The sequence below is a fragment of the Elgaria multicarinata genome, chromosome 3 (genome assembly GCF_023053635.1).
Source record: "Elgaria multicarinata webbii isolate HBS135686 ecotype San Diego chromosome 3, rElgMul1.1.pri, whole genome shotgun sequence".
Classification (NCBI taxonomy): domain Eukaryota; kingdom Metazoa; phylum Chordata; class Lepidosauria; order Squamata; family Anguidae; genus Elgaria; species Elgaria multicarinata.
In genome coordinates, this window is record NC_086173.1 from 106,580,648 (window position 1) to 106,596,404 (window position 15,757).

A 15,757-nucleotide genomic window follows, 5' to 3' on the forward strand; every position below is an offset into this window, starting at 1 on the left:
ATTCAAGGCGCAATCCTATGCATTTTTAGACAGAGAAAATGCTGGGTGTAGGATGCTGGGAGTTATAGGACTTTTTTCTGTTTGAACATGCATAGATTGCACCATCAGTCTACAATCACTATCTTGAGATTGGGTCTTAAACCTCAGACTTCATGTCCACAACTTCTTACCTAATCTATCTTTGTTCTTTTTTGTTTTCCCTCCCTGCCATCCTGGTCTTTGTACTATCTAGGATGATGAAGAATTCTGGAGAACTCAAAAGCTTACACAACCTTTTCTGAAATTTTTGTTTGGTCCGAATAAAAGTATTGCCCAACTGTGGGTTTTTAATAAAGCAGTCAGTCTTTAAATAAAACTCTCATTTGACAAACATTTTAGGACATAATATATCCCACAGTAGTCTCATATGCTTGCGAACTGCACATAAGATAATTTACCAAATCAATAACCAAATCAGGCTGCTTCAGATTTAAAAGCATGACATCAGATATGAACTGTTCTGAACTGTTTCAACACTACATACTTTTTTATTCCAGGAAATGAGTCAACGCAATACACTGATGTGCAGTATTAGGAAAAGGGCAATAATTAAACTGCATGTTACCTCAGTATAAAACACTTTAAACTTCCTTCTGGAAAACTTTAGTAATATTTTAGTCCAAGGTCCATGCTTGAACAGGTTTAGCTGCATAACTATGTAGATAAAATATACTGCTGAAGAATCTGGCAGAAAAATCTCAACATTGACAGCCTAATTATAGCCTAATAATTTCAATTAAGGGTTTGAATGAAAAAGCTTTGATTATTGCATATGAAGGGTTCTCTTCACACGGTAGGCTTTGAACCAGTTTCCTAAATACTTTGCCCAATTAAAATGTTGCTTAAATGAACAAAAACGAACAGTGCAGCAGATATTAATTGTAGCGAGTCATTAATGGTATACTTTTTTTTAATAGCTCCACAGATTTCTCCAATAGCCAACAGGAAAATTATTTATTTGATCGACTGTAGTAGTAATAATAACAATATCTAATGAGTGGATTTCTTTACCCTTCCCCATAATCTTGGGTATATCTATCAATGTTGCTATCATCTATATTTTTTGGTTTACATGACAAAAATGGCTACCTCCGTCATTTTTTCACTCTTTAAAATCACAAGATCACAGCACTTGGTGTTGTGGGTTTTTACATTTCAAAAACAACCAAAAACCTATTTGTTTTCAGACACACTTATTTGCAAACATACTTGTTTTCAAACTAGGGCAAAAGTTTAATTGTAGTTCCTGCTTGTGTTCTGAGCACATTTGTTTGGATTTTAATCCATATACCCAACAGACTACATCCTCCATTGTTTACCTTGTATCCAGTATATTTATGTTACAGGGCTGTAACTGAAGAGCATAAGCCCAAGGGCAGGAACTGCCTTGTATTTCAATGATCTGTAAGCCACTCTGGGAGCCTTTTGGCTGAAAAGCAGGGTAAAAAAAATGCTTATAAGAACAACAAAAATAGTCAGTGATGTAGCATATGCTTTGCTTGAAGTCTCAGGTCCAGTTCTTGGCATTTACATTCAGCTGAAGAATCTATGGTCTAAGAAATGAGGTGGCAGAATAGGAACATAGGAAGGGGGTCAGCCCACTAGTCCATCTAGCTCAATATTCTCTACATACACTGACTGGCAGCAGATATTTTAGGAAAGAAATCTTTCCTAGCTCTACCAGATGTCAGAGATTGAAGCTGAGACCTTCTGCATGTGAAGTAGGTGTTCTGCTATTGCTACTAGACTTTCCTTAAATGGACTGTACTAGTTCAGACTGCAGGTGGAGAAATCATATTTTAGAATATTCTCTCATGGGAAAAAATCTCCCTGCAAAAAGAAAATTAGCAGAGCGCAGAGTTGGCTAGAATATTTAAGCTGCTTCTATACCACTTGAGATTCCATGATTCTCAAACTGCATACAATATAAAAACAAATATTAAAAAGGTCTAAAACAGTAAACACCTTATTGAAAGTCTTCATTAACACCTAGAAGAGAGTCTTTCTCCAGAAGTGCTAGTGTTTAAAAAGAAATTTTACACAGAACAGACAAAAATGGTCCTTGCAGTCTGAACTGTACAGTCCACCGTATTATCTCAGTATTCCAGAACTTCGTACTGCAATAAAGTTAATGTATTACAGTGTAGCCTGTGCATGTCGATTCAAAACTCAATGAGACTTTCTCCTAAGTAAGTGTGTACAGGATAGCACACTCATGTCTACCGCTGCTAAGCTTATTCAGGGTCCGATGGAATATCTTAGGAATCTAGATCATAGGGTACGAATAAGAACATGTCACCTTTATGACAGTTAATTAAGGGGCATTCATGTCGTCGTGTAAGCGAACACGGCTTGCTTTTCCTCTTCCTTATTGCGCTCGCCTAACAGCTTCTCCGTGCCTCTTGCGCATGCTCAGCGAGGTTTTCGCACATCCACTGTTGCGAAACACTTTCTTCCCCATCCCTTTCCTGCCAAGAATAAAGATGGCGTTGGCTATAAGCCTGCATAGGCAAACCCTCATGGCAAAAGAAAAAATGGCGGGTTGAAGCCTTTGCCCACACTAAAGATGGTTAACTAAGGAAGTCCCGCCCCGATGTCATGTATTATTTTCCTGGGTTGGTGGCCTCCGCTTGCCCCATGCCGGAAGGTGGAACTTCCTGTCCCGACCCGGGCGAAAGGGTAGTGTGTGTCGGGAAACTACCAAGTGGTTGACTCCTGAACGTCTGTGCGAGAGCCAGAAACGCTGCGCTCGTTGCCTTTGGGGCTTCTGGGAGGGCTCTGCGCGCGCAGGAAGACGGTGGAAACAGCGGCCGTCGCTGAGGCGAAGAAGAAGGAGAAAGAGAGCAGGAACAGTCCGCAAACCCGAAGGAAGGGGCCGTTGGCTCTGGGATGGAAGCGGAGAAGATGGATGAGAATGAATGGCGATACCACGGGGAAGGCAACAAAAGCCTCGTCGTCTCCCACAGACAGGTAACGGGGATGCGGCGGGAGCCTCGCGCGCCGCGGCTCTTCCGCTCTCTTCCTCCCCCCCCCCCTCCGCAAGCCCGGAGTTAAAGCTAATTCGAGCCGGTGGGCTTGAGTTGGAAGAGGCGAGCGAGGGAGGAGGGGGAATTCCTCCTCTCCCCTTTTCCCTTCCGAACTCCAGGCAACCCACGCTGAGGAAAGTCTTCCCTCTCCCAGCCGCGTCCTCTTGGCTCTGAGGTGATAGAGCAGGAAGACGGGGAGGGGAGGGGAGGGGAAGCGGCCCGCGGAGCGCCATCCCTCTCTCCTTCACCTGGGCTTGGGTGGCAAAGTGGTCCAAGCAGCCCTTTTCGTTTGCCGCCGTCGCAGCGCTCAAATAACACGGGCAACGTCTAAAAACTCGTATAATTTGTTTATTTATTTTATAGAAACATACCACTTTTCATAAAAAACAGCAACTTGGGTGTTGAAAGATAAGTTTTAAATGCAAAATCGCAGCTAAAAGAAAAAGTAAGCCGTAGAGAGAACAAACTGATAAACCGTCGGTAGACTAGACCTTCGTTTTTCAGAAAAGAAAAGAAGCCTTGAAACCCTTCTGATGTACAGAGAATCACACGCTGTGTGCATGATGCAGATTAAAAGCATACGCCTCTACCGAAACGGGTACCACGCCTGTTTTGTTCTTGGAGTCATCATTTTATCAAAGTACACAGCCCTTAATAACAATGTGTTTTAAAATTTGTGTGTATTAAGTTACGACAGCCTTCCCCAATCTGGTGCCCTTTAGATGTTTTGGATTTCAACTGATTTCAGTCTCAGCCAGCAGAGCCAATGGTCAGGGATGTTGGGAGTTGTAATCCAAAACGTCTGGAGGGCACCATGTTGGGGAAGGCTGAGTTAGGGTAATTGAAGCTGGGTGACTTTCCATGTACTGTTTAAAAGCTGAAAAGAAGTGGGGGTGGGAAAAGGAAGAGTGTTAAAAGCAAGTCATTTTAAAGCTGACTGTACAGAGTCTGAGTCATGGTTTTAGAGCAGATATATTTGACACGTTTGGCAAAATAAGTAGGAAGGGGGGGTAAAATGTCCTAGAAGGAAAAGTGTCACTGCATAATGACAGGACGAAAAATTCCAAAATGGTGTGTTCCAATATTTATTCAAGAGCCCTGATTGTTTGAGCTAAATTTCTTCCTTATACGTATCTACAGGGAAGGTTTTTTTTTTTTTAGTTTTGTTATTTATCAAATGATAGATCTGCTGCCTGGGTAGGTATATCCTAATGAGACTATTTGCGTAGTTTGAGATTTTTCATCATGGTGCTGCTTCATCTATTGGTACCATCCTCCTCCCATGAGATCTAATGTAGTGTAGAAGGTGGAGTGCTGGACTTATACTAGGGAGACCTGAATCTGAACCCCCATTCAACCACAAAGCTTGGTATATGATTGGTTGTCATTGTCTCTCAGCCTAGTTTATATCAAGCTGCCTTGAATGCCATTTTCTTGGTAGAAAGGTAGGGTACAAATAAATAAATACATCTCACAAGATTATGAGGATAAAATGGCATATATGCCACCTAGAGTGTCTTGGAGGGAGGGTGGGAGAATTGTCAATAATATGGTATTTCACTGTATTTACCCCATGGTTCTAGGACATGACCTACCACCAAGTCCACCCAAACTGCTAAGATTGTATCTCATCAGAGATTCTCTACAAGGAATTATTTTAACTACAGATATTCACCATTCCATCCTTCAATACTCTTAATAGTTTGCATGCGTTTTTAGACATTTTGCCCAATTTCTGGTGAAAGAGAGGAAACCCTGTAGCTTTCCATATTCACATTTATTTTACAAACCAGATTTTGTGGAAAGCTTAAGTCCTAGAATCCTGGCCAGGGTGTGTGTATGCCTGTTTGGCCTCATTAGGCATCTCTTTTCCTACATTGGCTTATTCCTGTCAACTGTTGCACACACAGTCTGATCCTGTGCATGTTTATGCCCAAGTAGTTCTGAGTAAAATTCACATGTAAGTTTTTCTTACACAAGTACTTGTGTTGGATGAAATAGCATATGTCATCATTTGTGAATGGTCACAGAAGTGTGTGTCAATCCTATTACATGCATTCTGAACTCCTTATTTGTTGGCTTCCCAGTGAGTGTATCAAGACTATGCAAAGTACATTAAGTAGTCTTTCAAAAGTTTCAGGTTACTTGCTTTTTCTGACACATGAAGGTAACATTAGCAACCTTCAGAAGCAACTATACAACCTATTATGGCACTGCAAAAAAGATGGGAAGCGTCATTAACATTGTACCCCAAGATGGGGCCCTTGACTGGATTTAGTTTATTCTCTCTATCCTCTTTCACCCTTCTTTTTCCAAATAAGATAAGACACTTTATTTAAGGAGAACCTTCTGTATAGAATGCACAGGTCTCTGTTGAACTAGGAAATGTTTAGAGCATAAGCAATGAGTCTCTAGGTTTATTATCTCTCATTATTTGATACAATGATTATGTTCTACTGCTGCTGATAGTTGAATGATGCTATTGCTGATTCAATAGTAGGTATACTTACATACCTGTTAAAGAATCAGAAAGACTGTTTGTGTAGGAAATAGATCTCAAAAAGTTAGGTACATTGCATGTCATCTTGCATAAGCATTTCCCCTTCGTTTTGGTTTTAGAGCTAATTATTATTAGCATTGCATTTAATGACATTTCATTTATAGTTGGCAAGAAATCAAAGTTTGCAACCATGAAGGAAGTTTGCGAACTGTTTTGGGCTAGCTATGGTTAGAGTTAGCTTTGGTGCAGATGTAATGTTAACTATAGTTAGTTCCAAAACAAAGGGAGGGGGTTTCCTGCATGAGAGGGGGAAGACATCTACATCAGGGGTTCTATAAAGATATCATTTTAAGGAGAAGAGCAGTATAAGGTGTTAAGATCCATGGAACCTACCTTTTATTTTTAAAAGTGTTCCTTCTCCATTTCTGTGTGTTGAAATTATAATGCTATACTCACTGACAAAGCAAGTTGGTCACCTTGTCCCAATTTATTTTTAAGTTTTGCTAGGCATCTGTTGTGAGGGAGGGAGATAATGCAAAATAATGCCATAGCATGGTTTATAAAGTCAGGCCATAGTTTGTTGTGATGTCTGAATGAACACCATCTTATAAATCATATTTAAGGGGACCATAGTTACAAACCATAGTTTAAGCAAATAGCTGGGACATCATATCTGCTGCTATTGAAGGAATGTGGGGGTACTGATCTTCATTGGAGGGGGTAGAAAAAAAGGGGGGAGTGTGTGAAGAACTGTGCCTTCACATGGTATGTCCTAAATGCCCCTTGCTGATCCTGTTCTTCTCTTTATAGCAGAGCTTGAAAACACACACTGAAGAGTTCAGAGCAGGTTTTGCTGCTTTTCTTGCTTGTGCTGAAAATTATCTGTAATCATCCAAGCATCACCATATATAATCTGTGGAGTTAGTTTAAGGACAGTGCTTGATATTCAGCATAGACTTGCACTCCTCTCTTTTCCCAGCATCAGCATAATTACTAGGATATGAGATTCAAAGTTGAAGCTAATTACTACAGTATGCTACTTGTAACTCTGCCCATGATGCCAGATCTGATACAGAAATACAGCATCTGATACAGAAATACAGTTTGTTTTCTTATTTCTTGTTATCCAAAATTTTGGCTACAAGGTTGAGAAGGTACCACTGCATGGCACTTCATCTTAGACAAGCATATCTTCAGACATAACACAATATGTGTGTCCCTGTGTCACTCAGGCTAAATTGGATACCAGTGTGTCCTAAAATCTTGCATACATTATGTCATTTGGAGTAAGAAGGCAGTCAACAATGTTGCTGATTGGTGCATAGCAGCTGGGCCATACAGTCCCCTGACCCCAGCTATGCCTGGTCTACCGGCTAATTCCTTGTCACTGTCTATTGTTCATTAGATAGGCTGCCTGCTTAACTTTCACAGAAACTACTTTGAAGCTTCCGTCAGTAACTGTTTACAAAAATGTTATAGCACAGTTACTTCCACAACATGGTTAATATAGGCACAATGAACAATTGGTATTTATTTCTGGCTAGTGAACTTGTGATAAAGCACAAGTAGCTCAGTGTTGACCAACAAATCTGTCTTTCCTGACATGCTTGCCTGTCAAAAGAATGAGACTTGCAGAGGCATTGTTCTATTCCAGTTTAGAATAATGATTTTCTGGAGCTGTTGTTTTTCACTAGAGGAACTGTTCTATCTGCCTTTTGGAACTCTACAGAAAAAACAGTCTAAAATGGATCTCATATAATGAAACCTTCCTCTCAATTCAACATTGAATTACATATTTTCTAATTACCATATTAAAGCTATGATAGCTGTGGTTTTCTGACAGAATTTCTGAGAGATAAAACAATGACCTGGTTTGCATGTTCCCAACAATGTGCAATTGAACTATGGTTTGTTGGAAATGCAGCGGGGGTGAGTGTGTGTACTGGTTCCTGTGTGCCTGCCCACATCCACACAGTAAACAGCTTAGGCATCGTTTGTCCTTTGGTTTTTTATGTGACTTCCAAACCTAGAACTCTAGGTTGTTGGGGGATGAACAACCCAGTGAAAGTGGGCGGGTACGCAGAAACCAACATACACACTTGCTCCTGCTGCATTTCCAACAATATTGTTGTTGCTGTTGTGTGAACCATGTTAATCTTTTAGATCCTCAAAGAAGAAGAGAACTTTTGGTAATAATATGTGTACTTTCTCCTATTAATGCTGCAATAAATACAAACTGAAACACTAGTAACTGCAATTGTTTGGGTATATAATGAATCCTCAATGTAGTATTTGCTCTGCTTTGGTCAGATAGATTGCTTACTATTTGACATTTAATTAGCTACTTCTAGATCATTGTTTGTATGGTTTAGTTGTAGGAAGTAGTATCAATTGAGACGTGCACTCCCAGCATCAAATTAGCCTGCACAAAAGGCAGTTAATTCAAACACAAGACAACAGTACTCACAGCTTTGATAGTTAAGATAAAATATGGGTTATGAGTAACACAGTAAAAATTTTGAACTAGACTTGACCTCAGACATGGCTTTTGAAAAGCCTCTCTTTTAGTTATAAGAAACATCAAGATTTAAAGATTAATCCTATAATAGACACTGCTGTGACCTCAGGAGGGGACTCTTGAGTTCTCCTCCCCGTCCCCTTGCAGCTGCTGTGGAAAGAATTGCATTGGCTGCTTCCTGAGATCACAAATGTGGCTTTGGAGGGAGGGAAAAGGGGCCATTCGGGTGAGTAAGCAAGGGAGAAGAGGGGCCAGAATATGAGAAATCCTATGGCCTCTCCAACCCTGGCCCAGGTCCGGCAGCATGCCTTCTCTAGGTGGACTCAAGGCTCAAAGGCCCATCTATACAGAAAAAAAGTTTAAAAGGAGAATAATCATCTCCATTGCTCCCTGCACCATTGGATACGTGGAAGCCTCCGAGATTGGATGCTTCTTTCTAAGGGGAGCACAATCCATAAGACTGCATTTTCATTTAATTTTAATTTGGTTATTGAAGTAGTTTATATACTTTTGATCTTGCACTATTCAGCGTAAATAGTGAACATTAAGAAAAATAGTTTAAATACCCTAAATCTTCTGAAATGTCTGAAGATTGCCATTTAGTTTTAATCTTTTAGTCTTAGATTATTATTTTTTTACTCTTGGTTTGGCTTCTAATCTGGCAGACTCAGTGCCATTATTAGGCACATGGAACTATAATGCAAACAAAGTGAGGAAATCTTTGCTTCCTGTAGCTTTCAAAGAAGTATTGCATATACACAGGCGGTAAACTAGAAGTATAAAAGACAGGGGGCAGGTAAACTTCTAATCTCAGCCTTCAAAATACTTTAAGAACAGCTATGAATTGATTCCAAGAATAGTTGTAAGCTGTAGGGGTTTTTTGTTGTTGTTATGGAAGGTTGTGTTTACCACCTCTTCAAGTGAAAAACTAGAAAAGAAAAAGGAAAGATGTACACACAGGCTGCATTGCTCTCTAAAGCAATGGCGGGGAGCCTGCAACCTAATGGCCACATGGGGCCCAGGGCTAAATTTTATGCACTCCAAGGCGTTGGCCAGTGGTACCAGGTTCTCCCATTCAACCAGTGGTTATGAGAAAAGGTTGGGGAGCGTGGATCCTGACAGGTGGTTACCCCTTCCACAGAGGGCTCCCAAGGCCATGGTGGGCAGAAACTGCTTGGCCTGGTGTTGCTTTCTCACTCTCCTTTTATGTCACTTGCTTGCTGGATTCCCTCACAGATCTGCCTGCAACAAGTGGCACTTCAGCCAACCAGTAAAATGGAAAACAGCTCTGCTCAGTCAGTCGGAGAGCAAGGCTGAAAATTCTTTCTGACTTGGACTGATTGACAAGCAGGTTCATTCAGGAAGCAGAGTCACCTGGCAACAAGGGGGTAAACAGGGAGGGAAACATGGATGCCAGCAGTGGGATAAAAGGAGTGACTGCCCCCTTATGGCTCTGCCCACCATTGTGGTTGCCACGGATGACTTTCCACTGGCCTTTATAGAAAGAAAATGTTTTCCAGTCAGTGAATTTGTAATACATTCATGATCATTAGTTCCACTTTGGGGGGGAAAAGTATATCTGGACTAAGTTTTGGAAAATAATACAGGTTACATGTATGTATATTTTTCAGGGCTTCCTGCCAACAAGTAAGGGTTAGGCTTTCAGCATTTTATTTATTTAAAAATATCTGTCCTGTCTTTTCTCAAATTTGAAGGTGGCTAAAAACCATGATATTAAAAAAGAAAGAATAAAAGCACAATAAACCATAACTAACGTTAAAACCAGCCTCAATTACAATAAAAGCAGTCTGGAGCAAAGTTATAAAACTTTGTTTTTAAAGCTGTAGTGATTTAGGTATTGCTTGTTTTGGTCTGTATGATAAATACTTGCAGGTGGTGTCTCATCTTTCTGACTTGATTCTAGATTTATGAAGTCCACCCTGTTTTTCATTACTGAAAGCAGGTGGGATGCTGAGTTAAGTAGACTTAATCCTAATTGGCAGCTTGAATAGAGAACACACAGAATAACCAGGAAATATTTTTTCCTCCCAAACAGAAAGGTGGTTTATTTCCAACACGTTATTTTACTGCGATAGTTGATACAACTTAAGTTGCTGAAATAACAAAACTGTTCTATTCATTGCATTTTTTTTTCAATTTCAGCGTTGTGTGGTACTACGTTTCTTGAAGTTTCCTCCAAACCGAAATAAGGTGAGACAGTATGACTTCTTTCCTTTTTCTCTTTTGTGTAAAGAGGGATCCTGTTTATTTCACACCTCCCACCAAGGAAAGAGAAATAAGCCTAATTAGTTTGCATTAATTTTTATTTGGCTTTCTATAAGCTGAAGGAGGCTTCCAACATGAAAAACAACATAAAATCAATGTGAGTATTTTAGTAAGTAGGGCAAGTCTCTGCATGTAAAGGCTCAGAAGGAAGCAGGAGTTGAAATCGCTCAGCAGCACTTTTTAATAGCATTTCTACTCAAAAGGAAACATTAGCATTGTGTCTACTCACAATTAAGCAACCAGTGTATGTCTACTCAGAAGTAAGCAGGACAAGGGTCAGAAGGAAGCAGTACTGAATTCTCAGCAACTTACTTTCTTGGCCTACCCCCTCTGCCCCACAGGGAAAACTCTTATCTCTGATCAGCTGCTGATTTGAGATAAGAGCTTTTCCTTGTGGGGTAGGGGTATGGGGCCAGGGGAAGAAGCTGCTGTGCTGGGTGGGTAAACTCCATAGCCTTATCAATACCACTGGCTGGAGGTTTCCCATTCCTTCTATACATGCTTACCTGGGAATAAGATTAATTGAACTTCATGTGACTTCTGAGTAGGGCTGCATAGGTTTGTGCTGTAGGTTTGTTTAGATTTGGCTCATGGAAAGAGGAAGCTTGCTCTTACATGTCGCTTGTCTGGCAGCAGGTTCTTTAAGAGTACGAAGTTTTCTCTTATTTTTGTCCCTACAGAGTAATTCGGGGAAGCATTTCAATTTGTGATTATATCTTAGTTGGTTGATAGTACTAACTAGTCAAGGCTTACTGTCCTAGGAATAAGAAATGTGGTGGCAACTTTAGGGAAGGCTTATTAAAAACTAGCAGATTAAAATTATTATAGTATGCCTTTAAGATTTAATAAAGAAATTCCACCTGTGGAAGCAAGCCTTTTATAAGTTCGTGTTTTGCAGAAAATGTGATAGCATGATGTTGTATCCAGAGAGAGAGAGACAAAGTAAGAAAATATAAATCCTTTATTTAAGAATCCCCATTGCAAGGCTAGCAGCACTAGCATTATGCCTGACTAAGCCTCCTAGTTACTATTCCCAATTTCCTCTTCACCTGGATATAATCCCAGCTCTCTTAAAGATACAGTGCCTATACAATCACCACACATGATCAATAGAATACATGTGATGATATGCTTACATGTTACAGATCATGTGATGGCTCCTCCCATGATGGTACTTCAACATGATACACACTCTAAGCCTGTCACAGCAGATGTAAATAGTAACAATGGTTTCTTAAACAGTTGTAAGAATGATTTTTGATTTGCAAACTCTTCTTCTGTCAAGTATTGAGTATTGTCGGTAGATGGTACTAATTTGTTAAATGTCTAGTAATAGCACTAATATGGGCCATTGAATTTTCCTGGAACCCTTGGCTTTTTTATCAAGATTATTATGTTAATAAATTCTATAATATATGAGAAAAAGGTTCCCTTATTTAGTAAATGTGATTATTAAGTGGCATTACCTGATGTCTACATAGTACTAGTGTATAGCAAAGGATGGTAATAAAAAAACAACACCTGTATTTGGGACATTTTGAGTGTGAGCGAGGTAAGATTCTGTACCACATGTATTTCCTAGTACTCATTGAATGAATGTCAGGTTTATTTGGGCAGAGCCATAGTCTGACGTTCAGAGAGGACTTCTCTTCCTTAAATACTTAACTGAATTATTTAGAAGTAATTATTGGTTGCCTGTTTGTTATGCTTGTGAACTAGCATAGAAGTCTGGCAATGTGGAGGTAATACTGGCCTGCCTTACACGTTTGTAATGATCAGCGATATAATATGTGCAAAGCACTTAGAATATTATTACTGATGTACATCTACTGTTTTTCTTGCATGCTGGTATTTCTAAGACAATCTGTAATCAGTAGAAAATGGGCTGCAGTTAAAACATTGCTTCAGTTTGAATGCTTTGTTTATTATTGCTTTGTTTATGCAGGCCATTTCCTACTTCAGTTTCTTTTAAGTAATGTACAAAGTCATGTTTGTTTGCTCTTTCAGTCCAGGTGCACCTATGCACAAAAGAAAAGACGTGTGTAGAATAATGGTGCAGGATGTCCAGGCTAAGTTACTACATAGATTGGAGCATAAAACTCTAATGTTTTGTTATGCACAATATATGTTATTTGCTGTTTAATTTTTCAGCAATATTGCAACCAATTGTTGTGAAGTGAGGGGAGGATCGTGTTTTTGTGCTGACCTCAAATCCTGAAGTGGCTCAACAAATTGGGAGTTGTTGTCTCATGCGAACCCACTGAGAATGGTTCACACAAGGATTATCTGATTAACAGTCAAGACAGTGGGGTAAAAGGACGAATTCAATATAAAAGAAATTATAGCAAGATTGAACTATGCAATAAGCTATATAACATATACGTCAGTATAGATATATACATATCAGAGTAATAGTTACAGAAAACAAGTTCATGAATTGGCAATAAATTGCTGAATGAGAGAAAAATTTACAGGACCCCAGATTTTACACCTGTTTCGCTGCAGCTTCCTCAGAACCTCACTATAGTTACTACAAAACATAACATTTATTATTATTATTATTTATTTATATAGCACCATCAATGTACATGTTGCTGTACAGATAACACAGTAAATAGCATTTAAAGAGGTTTTGGGATAGAGGAACAATTTAAGAATTGCCTTACCTTTCTCCCACGGCCCAAGCTTATTACTGGTGGTGAGTTTTGGTCGTTTAGCTGGACTTTAAATTACCTCTTATCTTTCAAATTCCATATGTGTAACCTCTGTTTGGGGATTCATTTCCATTTGTATCTGTGGGAGTTGGGTATAGGCAAATCAGGACTCGAAGGGCTTTTGAGAGAGAAAGAGAAGGAAAGAGCACAGGAAGAGGATGGCGGGGTCAGGGAGAGAAAAGAGGCTTGTGACAATTTGTCTCTAGCAGCGGCTGAGTCACTAGTCCTTGCTCTAAGTCACTGTGGCAAAAGGGAGAGGTCTGGCTTGGGTTACTTCGATTCACCACTCTCACAGCATCTAGCTTCTCACTTTTTTCCTCCACAAAATGGGTGTTGACCCACAGGTGCAACAAAGGCATTTATTCCTGACCATTTGTTTGTCAGCCAACTCCTCTAGAGGAGTTGGCTGACTGTAATGGGCACAGGGCTGAAGAGGACACAAGGAGGACTAGAGAGAGGAAGCCTGGCTGCAATTTTTCCTGCTAGCCGATCAGGACAAGGCTGCACTGAAGTGGTTGGGCTTCCTATGAACTCTCACACAAGTGCAAAGGAGTAGGAAAGCTGGGTATAGGCTTGGAGGCTACACTTTGAAGGGGAAGGACTTCCAGAAGATAGGACAGAACTGAAAGATTCCTGTCCAGGTATCTTGTAGGTTTGTTCCTGAAGATGGAGCTGGGTAGTGGAGAAGTTCTGCGGCTACTGTTAAAGGGCAGCCTTGGAAAATGCCAGGACCATGTCACTGTTTCAGCAAAAGTGAGGACTTAGGCAGCCAGAACCAGGTGTTTTAGGGGAAAAGTATTGATGAGACGCTATGGCAGAACCCTTGGTTCCATGGCTTAATTTCAGGAAGGGAGCAGCCAGGACACTGGGCTTGTCATGCACGAAGAGAGTGGGGTGCCAAACTTTTGGGAAACTGAGAATGCATCCAAGTTTGCCATGAACTAGAAACATATGGTGCCTGGATCTTGGTATTTCATCAGTGAAGTGAGGTTCTGAGAGCCAGTGGGGCCAGCAGAGATCACCAAAAACACTGAGGACTGGAAGTCCAGGGTTCTTATAGTGTTTTAAGATTAAGCCAAATGAAAGAGACAAATACTCTGGCCAGGGTGAATATCGTCATAGACAAAAGGGGGATAGACAGTGCTGGCTAGAGTGGCAATAGTGACAATAAGGCAAATTCCTCTGTCCAATCTAAGGGCTAAATCCAATCATGGCAGCTTCCTGTAGTGCTGCACCCAGCAGTGAGAATTAAGGGCACATTCTCATCCAGCAGTGATAATGAAGAGACTGCTGACTATCCTGTTGGGGTGGAAAGAAAAGTTTCTGAGCATGGAGATGTAGCTGGTGCAGTGAGAACTCTGGCAGTTATGATGGGGAAGGGGGGAGTAGTGTAGTTTTTGGGCTCCGAGGTCAGAGTTCTGGTTTTCACCTTGGATCCCAGAAGCTGAGCAATCCTATTGCTGAATTTTTGTCCTAAGTTCCTGACCAGATGCTAATGACAAGATTGCTTGCTTTGGCCTCTTCATCTACGCCAGATGGAGACACAAGTCCTTGTTTCTGCTGAGGGTACTAAGCTGCATTTCTTAAAGAGGCAGTAGACAATATCAACTACTGGGATGAAGTGCCTTTGTTTTTCCAGTCACTGGACCTGATCAGGCATTCATTTCTGAGTAAAGTATGTGGGAGGGTTTCATGCAAGCTTTGTGTTTGTTCTACTGTTTTCTTGATAGAACCTGTGTTTGTTTATGGCATCTGGTCTGGTATATTACCAGGCTTATCTATGCCCACAATTTCTCAAACTATCTCTTTCCAGATGGAAAGGAGTGGACAGACAGTTGATTCTAGGTACAGATAAACATGCTATTGTACCACACCAGATGTTGTCCCCTTAGAAGTAGTCAAGGGTGCACAAAAACATGAGACTGATTTTCTTCTCATACCGTTTTCAGGAATGGACATCTGATCAGCCCCCCAAATAAGCCTTTTTTAGTTGTTAATTGCTACTTGACTCTTCCCCCACCACATACATTTGCTATTATTGTAAGCTGTCCTGGAAGTTCTAAAGAAGGGCTGGAGATCAAATTTTAGAAATATAACATGAAACAATAACTCTTGTAAATGTGACTTCACCTGATGTCTAAAGAATTCAGAGTGCATGGTGTTGGGACACAAAGGTCGTTAAAAATGAAAGCAGAAATAGTTCTTCCTGGTGGGACATGCGTACAATGTTGGATACTGAAAATGCATGTATCCAAAATACACGGCTAAAGAACCATTTTGTTTTAGCAGTTTAACTATTTGGTTTGTAGAACAGGACACATGTATGTACACACACATTACTGTTTCCATAGATTTGCGAATGGCTTACGAAGACTGAGTTGGCGTGTGTTTTGCTTATGGGAGTAACAGTTACTGTGCACATTACTCTATTCACTGAGTTTTATACAGAGCAGTCTACAAATGGTGACTGGTAACCAGAAGTTAAACATTTACACACACTATGTTTTCCGTAGTACCATGTGAACAAGCCCAGTTTCTTTTGAGAAATTTAGGACATGGATTAGTATTAGAACAGGTATTAGCAAGAGTTGAAAACATATTAAAATTAGAAGTGGCACCGAAAAGATTAACCAGAAGGCTAATATAGGACTGTGGAAAAACTGAGCAATAAAAT

At 40.3% G+C, this 15,757-nt stretch overlaps 1 protein-coding gene across 1 annotated transcript in view; it reads left to right on the forward strand.

The window, feature by feature from the left end:
* Positions 1-2,721: 2,721 nt before the first annotated feature.
* The window catches only part of IPPK (inositol-pentakisphosphate 2-kinase), a 39,995-nt gene continuing 26,959 nt past the window's right edge, over positions 2,722-15,757 (forward strand). Inside the window, exons 1-2 of the mRNA XM_063121189.1 lie at positions 2,722-3,009; positions 10,247-10,294. Of these exons, the coding sequence (XP_062977259.1) occupies positions 2,929-3,009; positions 10,247-10,294 (129 nt within the window). The 5' untranslated portion in view covers positions 2,722-2,928. The remainder of the gene's footprint in view (positions 3,010-10,246; positions 10,295-15,757) is intronic.